This window comes from Lepisma saccharinum, chromosome 20 (assembly GCF_977018435.1).
Source record: "Lepisma saccharinum chromosome 20, izLepSacc3.1, whole genome shotgun sequence".
NCBI lineage: Eukaryota > Metazoa > Arthropoda > Insecta > Zygentoma > Lepismatidae > Lepisma > Lepisma saccharinum.
The window spans coordinates 6,902,205-6,914,329 of NC_139248.1; the positions used below are offsets into that span (position 1 = coordinate 6,902,205).

General features: G+C 37.9%; 1 protein-coding gene across 1 annotated transcript in view; it reads right to left on the reverse strand.

The window, feature by feature from the left end:
* The window catches only part of LOC146003802 (uncharacterized), a 59,430-nt gene that overhangs the window by 16,129 nt on the left and 31,176 nt on the right, over positions 1 to 12,125 (reverse strand). The window contains exons 4-6 of the mRNA XM_083142220.1: positions 11,622 to 11,763; positions 9,003 to 9,170; positions 5,476 to 5,613 (exon numbers count right to left, since the gene is read on the reverse strand). Of these exons, the coding sequence (XP_082998346.1) occupies positions 5,476 to 5,613; positions 9,003 to 9,170; positions 11,622 to 11,763 (448 nt within the window). The remainder of the gene's footprint in view (positions 1 to 5,475; positions 5,614 to 9,002; positions 9,171 to 11,621; positions 11,764 to 12,125) is intronic.

Here is a 12,125-nt window from a genome sequence, read left to right on the forward strand (position 1 = left end):
GTTCATGCGTTTGGGCTGTGTTGATGAGTCAATGGGTAAGACAAACTCTTTTATATATTAAGATTAATCTAAAATTACTTACCAGAACAACATAATCGGCAAGCAATGTTGCCAGAAGCAGTGAAAAAGCGCCAAAACCCTTCATCCTTCACCACTGAAATCGTCCGTGCCTAGCAATATCAAGAATGGATGCTGGTTTTTCTGAAGGCAGGCTCTTATACACGCAAAGGTGCGGAAGGATATATTGAGACACGCTCGACAATACCTGGGAAGGACGCCCCTTCCCCCCCCCCCTCCACTGTGACCTCACACAGGAAGACAAGAATTACGTTGAAAAGTGATCTCGTTTCGTGACAATCCCCCCTCCCTACTTTCGCTCTCAAAGAGCAATCGGGACCCAAATCTCGTGCAGCATCTTGTTGTCTCCATGGTAACCTTGGGAAATTATTGGGCCTAATTGTGAGATTTGGTTGGAAACGAGCGGCTGAAATGAAAAGGCATTGTGTGTGTGTGATTGTTCATATCCTCCGATGTATATTACCATATCATAATAGTCTGAATTGTGCTTACAGTTTTGGATTGATTGATTGAACTAGCTTATTTTACGTCGCATTTTTGCCTCTTATGACTAGTCGTGACGAAGAGGATGAATGATAGTAAGACGATATACTATGTGAAGGAACAATCACAAAGATACATGGATAAAACGAACCGCACAGAAGGTTTTTAGTTTCTAAGTCCACTTTATACACAGATAGGCTAATTGGGACTGGACCTACTATAGTTTAAAGTGAAATCCGAACCACATGTACAATCACCAACAATAAAAATAGGACACCTAGATCCTGAAAGACTCGCTTTCCTAACTCTAAAGCCACGGCAGTTAGGTACGTCCTCACTTCGCCATTGATTTCTAGCTTCGTTACTTAACGATCGTGTGAGAGCTTTATATTATTCAGTTCCCGACAGAATTAGAAACCGTCTCTAAATCCATCGTTAATACCATAGAACTACCAATCAGAACTGAGCGAGGAGCACACTGGCAGCTGAAGTAGGAAACATAACCAATCAGACGCGACCTCTAGGTCACGAGTGCAGTTGTAATGGCGGCCGCGTGAGATGTAAACAATGTATCACTTCACGTTTTTAAAAGCCGATAACTATTCAACCGAGAGGAATAACGTTTCGTATAAAACGTTATTAGATACAAAACAATGGCGCTGCTTAAATACATATTTTACAACGTTTACTGTACACGTATGAAAGAATACTTTAGTTGTTTCAAATGTAAACAGAAACGTGCACTCGCCATATATGGTGTAACTCGACGTGCCTTTCATGCTGTATATGTTATACATTGTAATCGCAAGAGCTAGCCGAAAAGTTACATGAAATGCTTGCGTTGTGTGTAAAGAACTATCTGCTATAAGATTTTTGGAAGATTATACATAGCTATTATGCTAGCAAAAATGCTAAAGGAAATGCTTTCGTCTAAAGCCGGCCTAAATGATTGGGGTGAATATTGTATTTGTTGAGTGAATAGTCTACTAATTATTATTGTTTTAAATAAATAGTTTATTATGTCTAAATTTCCTACTGAGATACTGTTATTTTACTTTCACAACAGACGCGAATACTATTTTATTTTGAAGTAAACTAAACACTGAACAGCCACATGTATGTACTCTCTGGCTGGCTGTAACAAATAGACTGTGCTGTGTGTAGCATCGCAGTAAATTAATCTGCTAGTGTTGTAATCATATACATGTTATGAATTGTATTTAGTTCTTCATGGACTTCAAAGTAAATTTCACAATAAGTATTTTAGGAGCAAAGAAGTATATAAATATAATGTGGTAACTTAATGTTAATGTAAACACAACAATTTTCGCACTTTGAATGTTGTGAAGTTTGTGTAATTTAATTGACTAGTTGGTATTGGAGGATATATTTCAAAACCGTTCGGTCCGTACGAGAAAGGTTTCATTATAATATACAACTTCTATCGTAATATAAGGGCAATGCAACTTTATGCTAGTGTGTCCGTAAATTGGTAAGCTATATCAACTTGATTGATTGATTTAGTTTATTTTACTTCGCGTTTTGTGCCTCTTGGCTAATTTACGAAGATGGGGATGAGTGATGAAATGATGAAATTGATGAATGGACATTCACAAACAACCAAGCCCGACAGGGATTCGAACCCGGGACCCTTGGCGTCGCAGGCTATATCAACTTGAAGTAAGATATGTTATACACTCACATTCACTGCCACAGGTTACATGTGCTACATTTTTCAACAGTGCCAATGTTATTCTCTTATTCTTTTAAGAGAAAACATTATTTTCCCAAATCTTCAGCAGTTATTAGCATCTAAACTTGCGAAGTGGTATACCGTGTTTGTGCAGCCGCCATTTTTAATGATGCGATTTTAAGGATCGTGTGAGACCTCTTTTCCTGCCTTCGCGAACTGAAGACGTAAAAAATCTTATGGTAGTTTCGAGTCGTAGGTGGGTAGGGAAGTGGGGACCTACTTAGCCACCGTGTGAGACTGGCTTAAGGTAAAGACGGAACCTGCCATTGCAGATTTGCTATTGCAGTTCGGCCATCGCCTAGAGTTAGGCAACACTCATAACGCTGTACAGGGAAGCGAGTATTTCAGGATCTAGGTGTCCCATTTTTACTACTGGTGACTGTACCTTCACCGGGTATCGAACCCGAGACCCCTTAATTACAAAGCAACGATGACACCACTATGCCATTGAGAAGGCTCCACACAGAGGATGACACTGACTATGAGACCAAACGCCGTAGCCTCGTTAGTCTGCAAATTGAATCCAGTGTGCTACGTGGAAGTGGGGTTGACCAATCCTTTGTGGATTGAATGTCTCAGTCCTACATTTCTTGAGTTGAGTTTTTAAAGTCCGCTTTATGCACAGATAAACTAATCGGTACTGGATCTACAGTTTTAAAGTGGGCTCAGAACCACTATGAGCCTCTGCCTTGTATTGAAACCGGAACCCCCTGATTCCAATGCAACGACTTTACCATTACGCTATCGTGAAGGCCTCTGAACATCTCTAAATAAGTTTTCAACCGGGGAAGGAAATATATGTATCATAGTTAAGTAGTATGGCGTGCACACGGTGTGGTTGGTGGAGGACATGCCCCCATTTTGGCCCAATTTTTCAAGAAAAGGAAAACATGAAATGCTAGAAATAATGGCAACATATCGTCGCCTTGGTATCAGGTGGTTCCGGGTTCTGTACCCGGTGGAAGCACATAGTTGTTACGATCACATTTTAAACTGTAGGTTCAGTCCCGATTAGCCTTTATAGGCATAAAATGGACTTACACACAAACTCTCCCCTTTACAAATTTACTCGATACGACATTGGTTGTATCCCACCACAGTTTACTGACATATCTTCCCACTTTACGAAGTCTTTAAAAACCTTAACTTACAATCCATAATTACTCGCTTTGTCGTTTCAAACAAAAATGGGGTACTTTGAAAATAATACTGAACCTTTTAAATGGTATAACAACTTTGATGAGCCCAGTAGAGTGGTGGTTAACGCTGTCGCTTTGTGCTCAAAGGGTGCCAGGTTCGATTCTCATTTTGGTCATATTTGTCTCAAAGCAAAACTACGATTCAGTTTGATTACCATATGCGTGCATAAAGTTGACTTCAAACAAAGCACGGATACGCTCCGTGTATACGATATAGCGTGATGAAGTATTTCAAAGCAGAAACCTTTCGAAATTGTTTCCGGATCGCAGAATCGCGATACTTTGTTTGAGGGCACAAAGAATTGAATATCGTTCCAATACTAATCGCACAGGAACTGACCTTAGCCAAAACGTTGTACTGAGAAGTAATTTTTATTTGATCGACAGTAATTGAAGTCAAACTTAATTCAAAATGGAAGTGATATCATTGTTGACATTGAATTTTCTTCTTTCCAAATCCGTTGAAGCGAAACTACTGCGGCCTGTGGCTGTTTCCACAAATGAAAGTAACAATGGATGAATCTTCTTTGACCTTGCATCCTCCTATTAGTCACGCTACGTATATCGAAATAATCCAGAAAATATGAAATGTGGCAAGAATTCTTTATATTTGATCGGCGGGGGTTGATTTTCATGAGAAATTGTTTGGACTTTCAACCATTATACTTCATTTTATGTATAACACCATTAAGCCTTGTTTCCATGATTATGAAAAAATATAAATATACTGACCAAGGCAGTAATTTATTTTATTAAAAACATAAACTAAACGTAACGTTTCAACCTTCTAGCAAGGTCTTCATCAGACTCTGTATCAAGTACAAAATACTTTTGTACTTGATACAGAGTCTGATGAAGACCTTGCTAGAAGGTTGAAACGTTACGTTTAGTTTATGTTTTTAATAAAATAAATTACTGCCTTGGTCAGCATATTTATATTTTTTCATTTTATGTGTACCAACGTTCTCGTTAGAGTAGTGTATTACTTCGTGGTCATGTGTAATTGGTCTCTGAACACAGGGTGTGTTTCAGAAACTTCGTAGTAAACCCTCCCAGCTATTTTGTTTTCTATTACGTTCCTCAAACATACCCTGTATACACTGTTAAAATTCTGTAGAAATAGCGATATACGGTCATCAATTTTCGCTGTCATCCAATCATCGTAAAAATTATAGTAACCAGAAAATTTTAAATGGATGCCCATGTAATAAATGGTAATATACCGTAATTTTAACAAGATAGTTTCTTCCGTACTTTTAACATTAATTAGCTATATTTAGATGCAATACTTTTTACATTATGTACAAATTAAACTATTTTGGCCAGACTTAGTATAGAAATATATTTTTCACACAATATATATTAGTGTGAAAAAAAATCTTATTCTAGAATAGGAATAACAAAATTTTCAATTTCTCTGCCAATATATGTTTCAAACACAATTATATAGAAGCATGGCAATACAGTACCTTAAAGTCGGATATACAATCGTTGAAACGTTTGTGTAAATATAACATGCACTCAAACCAAGTACAATGGTTGAATGTACAAAAGTCCAAACCATTTATCATTGCTAGAATGACGGTTCGAACAGAGATGGGTTTTAATAAATATTCCTTATTGTGCCTTGCTTTTCTGTCAGTTTTGGCTAACCTCTTCAGACAGTAGATCTCAGGAATCCCTTCAACCGAACTTTAGGCGGTTAAATTGGCCACTTTTGATCGGTATGATTGTTTGTGTTGATACATTGTTCAAATTTAAATATACGTAATATTTTATAGCATTTAAATGCCAGAATTAGCACAAATTATATTGACAAGAGAACTTCACTGTTTTTAGTAAGGGATATTTGAAATGATAACCACCCAAATATTTTGGAATTATTTACTAAAAAACACACATAGGCTACATATAAATACTTGTTTCGTATACTGCTTTCTTTCCTTAAATATTATTGTTCTTTACGAGCAGGTCTTTGACAAATTCTCCAAATGCATCAGCTCCCTTCTGATTGGCTTCTTCATAGTCCGCCATGGATTCCTTACATCGAATGTACCAAGACGACAGTTTTGGAAATTCGGACACTTCTATGCCAATAGCCTGTAAAGATATAATGCATTCATACACTTCGGCTACATTGGTGTGCTCTGCCAATACCTTCTTAAGTAAGAAGGCCCGTGCAGAGATTTTTGCGTACATGCAACGTCATCACTGGTAGGTCATGCGTTTCAAGGTGGTATCACTGATACAATTAGGGATTGTATCGGGGCGAGACCGAGACAGAACCTTTGTAAAATTTAGAGAAGGTCGAGACGAAGGGCGTTTTAAACGGAAGCATTTTCTTTATAACGATTTCGCTAGCAGACATGCTTCCAAAAATCTTATAGCATTTCTTATAGCAGAGAGTATTTCGCATGGAAGCATTTCACGTAACATTCCGGTTAGCATTTACGATTGCGATGCGAAGCGTGTAGAGAACGTTACATAAAATCTACAGCACAAAAAGCATACGAGTTACAGGCACGTATCTAGAAATATATTTCGGGGGGGGGGGGTCCGAACCAAATTTATAATAATAATATAGCAATAATAATGGTTAAATTAAAATAATTATAATTATGTTTCATTAATTAAAATATTCAAATTAATTAATATAATATTTTCATTACATGAATAAGTAAAAATATGTTATAAGGATAGTGATATAACAGCACGTATTCATTCTAGCTTACGTGTAGTTAAGGTCGGCAAAATTTGTAAAAATTCATCTGCCGTGGCAAGGAAATGAATGTCAAATAGCCTAGATAAAAATTGAATATTTATTGAATGTCAAAAAAGGATGTTAAATACAGTTGGCGAAAACTAAAGTTCCTGGTAATATTTCATGCATGTTATTATAAGTAGTAATAAATCTTGCCTAAATCTTCTTTGGTACTGTCATTCAAAATCGTATGATCCCAATATAAGCCTTGCCTTCCATTACGTTTGGCGAAAATAAATAACCATCAATTAAACAACAAGTATATTTTTATTAAATTATTTTAGTTACTTTATTATATCATTATTTTTATTATTATTTTTTGTACTTTCGGGGGGGTCCGGACCCCCGTAAATACGTTCTTGACGAGCTACGCAGTTTTCATTTAAATAACTAATAAATTTAAAGAGGAAGATATGTAATTTAAAAGAAGAAATGGTTATGGTGGCAATATGTCGTGTAAACAAACTGAATTATGCACATTTTTCTTTGTAACGTTAAGTAACGATCAATCTCGGTATCGGATCAGCCCTAGATTGTTTAAATCTCACTCCGCCGCCATTACATCTTCACTTGTGACCTAGAGGTCGCTTCTGATTGGCTACGCGAAATGCTAAGGAAATTAGGACCGATCCTATCTGTGAAATATGGCATGGCATCAAACGATCTAAGATTTCTTCACTTTACGCCGTAGAATTCGATCGTTACAGAAATGTTAAGAAAAATGCCAATTGAAATGCTTTCGTCTAAAGTGGACCTTGGTGTCCGAGACTATGATGTGATATTTAAAAACTGTGTGCCTCACGCTTGAATAAGGCTCGCTTTAGACGAAAGGATTTGATTTTACTTAATGAACGAAGGAAAATTTCACTAGATGCTGAGACTTCTCATGTTAATATGAGTTTCTGTTTTAAGTCCACTTTATACACAGTAAACCTACACTCTGTCCCATCTAACTCTGGAGCAGGCGTACGAAAAGAAGTCTCCGCGCAATTAGTGACGCGAGACGACTCCACCAATGAACACTTGAGAGGAACAGGATTGCGTCGAGGATGGAAAGTGACTGCAATTACAAGTCTTTCCAGCAGCAGGTACTGCTTCGCTCTGCCCACTCGATTCCTCCCCCTCCAGCTTCTCTGCCGTTATGCGCGACATTGCTTCAGAGTTAGCTGAGTCAGTGTATATTCTGAACTAGACCTACAGATTAAAGTGGGTAACGAACCCTTGAATATATTATTAAAATAATGTTCTTTTGCTTAAGAAAAGAGCGTGGCAAGCTCATATCCAAGTGCATAAAGACATTAATGTAATACGAGGGTCACTATTTATATTTTGAGCCTAACAATGAAAAAACAGGAATTTGGCATTGAAAACCGCTTTATTGTTTTTCGAAGTATTCTCCTTTATGGTCAATACACTTTTGGATTCGTTCGAACCATTTGTCAAAGCAGTTTTTTCAATCTTCTTGAGACACCTCCATAATATGGTTTTTGAACGCATCAACGGCGTCTTCCACCGACGAAAATCGTTGTCCATGCAATTTATTCTTGACATTCGGGAACAAGAAGAAGTCATTGGGTGCCAAATCAGGACTGTAAGGGGGATGACCCATCAATTCGATTTTTTGACTGTTCATAAAGTCGGTTGTTAGACGAGATGTGTGAACAGCTGGCATTGTCTTGATGAAGAATGATCCGACGGCGTTTGTTTGTTTTCCGTATTTGACCAAAGACCTCTGGCAAACAAATTGTTGTGTACCATTCAGAGTTGACCGTTCTACGTTCCTCTAAAGGCACAGTTGCCACATGACCAGTTTTCCCGAAAAAACAGGCGACCATTTGTTTCGATGTGCTTCGAGCGCGAACAACTTTTGTTGGATTGGGTTCATCTTGAAACACCCATACAGTCGACTGCTGTTTACGTTCCAGTTCATATGCATATATCCATGATTCGTCACCTGTTACAATCTTATATACGTCTTTTGAAGCACCACGATTGTATTTATTGAGCATTTGTTTGCACCAATTGACGCGAGCGTCTTTTTGAGTTTTTGTCAAATTGTGTGGGATCCAACGAGAACATACCTTTCTCACAGCTAAATGATCATGTAATATTTTATATATGCTGGTGGAACTAATGCCTATGGTTGCCTCAATCTCACAGTATGTCACATGACGATCTTGCAGTATTAGGTTTTGCACAGCATCAATGTTTTCTTGAACAACAACTGATTTTGGACGACCTTCGCGAATCTCGTCGGTGAGCGAATGGCGGCCACGATTAAATTCGTTATACCAGCGTTTCACAGTGGCAAAGGATGGGGCTTCATCGCCAAATGTGGAAGTAAGTTGATCGATGCACTCTTGTCTTGATAATCCACGTCGAAAATCGTAAAAAATCATCGCACGAAAATGTTCACGAGTTAATTCCATTTTATTGTTGTCGCGCAATCTCCAAGGCAACACAAACAACACAAATCAAGCTATTGACAAAACATTTGAAGTACTTTAAGGTCAATAATGGCAGACGATTCCGTGCAAACGTCAAATCGCGCCTAACTTCAATCAGTGTTGCCAAGGCTCAAAATATAAATAGTGACCCTCGTAATCGTGGCGAGAGATGTTGAAGCTGCTACTTAAACAAGCAAATCAAGAAATAGCAATGAAATGATTCGTCCTCACACTAACGTACAACACAATAGAGAGAGATAATGGAGGTTGTTTGCCCTTACGTCAAATGTCGACACTGACGAGACAATAGCGAAGTCAGCAATCGTCATCTGGTCCTCGGCTATCCAAGTAGAGGCCGTTAGAAATTTCTCCAGGAAAGAAAACGTCTGACGGACTTGCTCGATTATTTCGTCGCTGATGGTTTTCTCGTCTCTGTACAGAACACCGACCTGTTAAGAAAAGAAGCACAATGTATGTGTGGTTGTGGTTGGAAAGAATACATCGCTCTCAGTAAGTGTAGATTTAAAGTATTAAAAAAAAGAATGTATAAAATAATCGTCATTTTATAGGCAAGTGAAAATCATGAGTAAAATAAAATAAAATGCCCAATAAGTGATATAAATTGTAAAACAAAATTGGAATGAAGGAAAAATAAATAAAAGGCGGAAAAAGTACTTTATCGCCTTAACCCTGTAGCACTGGTAAAAAACTGAAAAAATATAACTTCTTGAAATTAACACACACACACACACACATATATATATATATATATATATATATATATATATATATATATATATATATATATATATTGACTAAATTATATATATATATATTGACTAAATTATATATCCCCTGGCTTCACCCAAAAATATAGAGTAATGTGCAAAGAAAACTAAAGAGGACTACATGGCACTAAATGCCCTCTGTTGGCATATGATTAATATACAATAAGGTAAGGACAATGCAACTGATAAATATATATGGAGTGAAAGATGTATGGTATAAAATATAACCCGTGGTATCAGAACGGTAACCCAACGAAATCCATTAACGTCATGTTAGAAAAGTCGAAGCATTGTAAAAAAATAAGGAACTGACGGGAAAAAAAATATAATTAACCCAAAATTTGGTAACGTCACAACTGTTATAAAGTGGACCAAGCCAAGAAAGTAAGTTCTTGATCCTTTAAATTGTAGTAACTAGTAAATAACATGGCTCCAATGAAATGAAACACCCCGGAGTTAGATCCACACACACAACGTTGCAGTTGCGGTTTCTCAGAATAGTACTTGACTGCAACGTACCGGGTTCGACGTTGTGACGGGGAACATTATTCAGTTTTACACATGATGTTAGCTCTTTTCTAGCCGGAGATATGATGTTCTTATACACTCAGGGTTCGGGGTTGACGTAACCAGTTTATTACACTGGGGTGAAATTAGATATCCGCACAAAACAAAGTCACAATATCTCCTGATCAGATTTCACTGCACTTTTGTCGTTCTTGAAGTTCCAGGTTCGAATCTCCTCTGCAGATGTCTTGGAGAGGGAGGACAGGGACCATTCAATTTTTTTCCAATGGGGAATAAGGGACCTTATTTTTCTTTTAGGGCATTGGGTCGCCTTTGTGCTGACTTGGGGACAATAGGGTATTAATTAAACGACTCAAGGAACATTTAAATCTGCTTTCCTAGTAAAGAGTAATATCAACAAGCAAAAATAAATTTACTATAAGCTTACAAAGGATAATGCTTAGTTAAACTTTATTTACATTAATTAATTACTTGAATAATGCTAAGCTGAAGGCAGTAATAAAACACTGCTCATTTTTCCCTTAATGAAAAATTAACTAACGATGAACATCACCCTTCGTATAATCTACCTGGTAGGCCAAGAAATATTACTATCGCTCGTATAATCTACCACAGTAGGCCAAGAGATGACGTCATTTCTGCAGCGACTGTTGTGAAATGTATAATCTACTAGTAGGCCAAAGAATACGGATACCCTTCGTATAATCTACTAGTAGGCCGTCTCCCAACAGTAAATATGTCCACGAGCTAAACCGTAACCCAATACAATGCGTATAATCTACCTGTAGGCCGCACAAGCAGTACGTTTCTGTTCTACAGGCAGGCCATACTGTAGGAGGTTGAGCTTGAAACAATGCGTATATTCTACCCGGTAGGCCGAGAAATATTGCTACCTCTCGTATAATCTACCAGAGTAGGCCACACTGTAAGAAGCCCTCTTGTATCCCTAAGCACCCGTGTGCTTGCAGTGCTAGGCTATTTGCGGCAGCAGAGCTCGACCATGAGTCGCCGAAGAGTCAACACAGAACTGCCTGGCCGGGGCAGCGTCGCTGCTTATATACAATTCCGAGCGCAGCGCCAGCGCCTCTAGTGGATTCTCGTGGACTACGAGAGCGCTGCTTTACATGAAGTGCCATCTATACAGATTAACAATGAACTAGTTGAAACAATAACGCTCCCTAGTGAGATATGGTAGAACTACGTTCTCTACCAAGCATAGCAGTGAAATCCTATGCAGAAGCGATAACAAAATAGATAAGATTGCACAATGCTATTCAACAATGACAATAAAAAGAACAAATGCGTAACTTGTGGTGATCTTGCAGGATCGTTACAGAAGTAAGGATCAATATTGACTAAATATACACAATAAAATGGATTATTAAGGGAAAAGCAGCATAGTCACGCATGGTTGTGTGTATACAGGGTGTCACACTACAATACCGACGTACTATACAGGGTGTCACCGTACAACACTGACAAATCTGAATGTGTAGAGCAGGCTTGGTCAATCATCGTAGACAAGGGTTTGTTCTAATGAAGACGATTCATTGTTTACATGAGAAATATTTAATTGTTGTCTACCAGAATACTGTTGATTTTTGGGTACAAGACTCCAGTGTCGAAATGCAACCGTTGGTCTACTATGGCTCTTCGCTTCAAGTCCTTAGGGTACAGGCTGTCGTCTTCTCCATATGCTCCCACCAGGTAGGCAGTTATTGCATGGCTGGAATAAACGTTGACTTTTGTTAGGTACATGAAAAACTAACCGGCGGATGTAATGTTACAGTGCTAGAATTTTAACATTTGTAATAATTACGACCAGGATATTTATGCACATTTCATATGAAATGCATATTTTAAACGCTTTTTGATAAATGCATATTGTTTATGCAAATGCATCTATGAATACATACATATTTGCATATTTCAGAGCCAACAATCATTACTAACTAACTCTCTCGCCTTCTTAATCCCGAAGGTTTAGGGCTGCATCAACACAAGCGTTCCATCTGTCCCTATCCTGGGCAAGATCAATTCAATCTTTTCCGTCCTTACCGATTTCCTTTAAGTCCATCTCAACGTTAG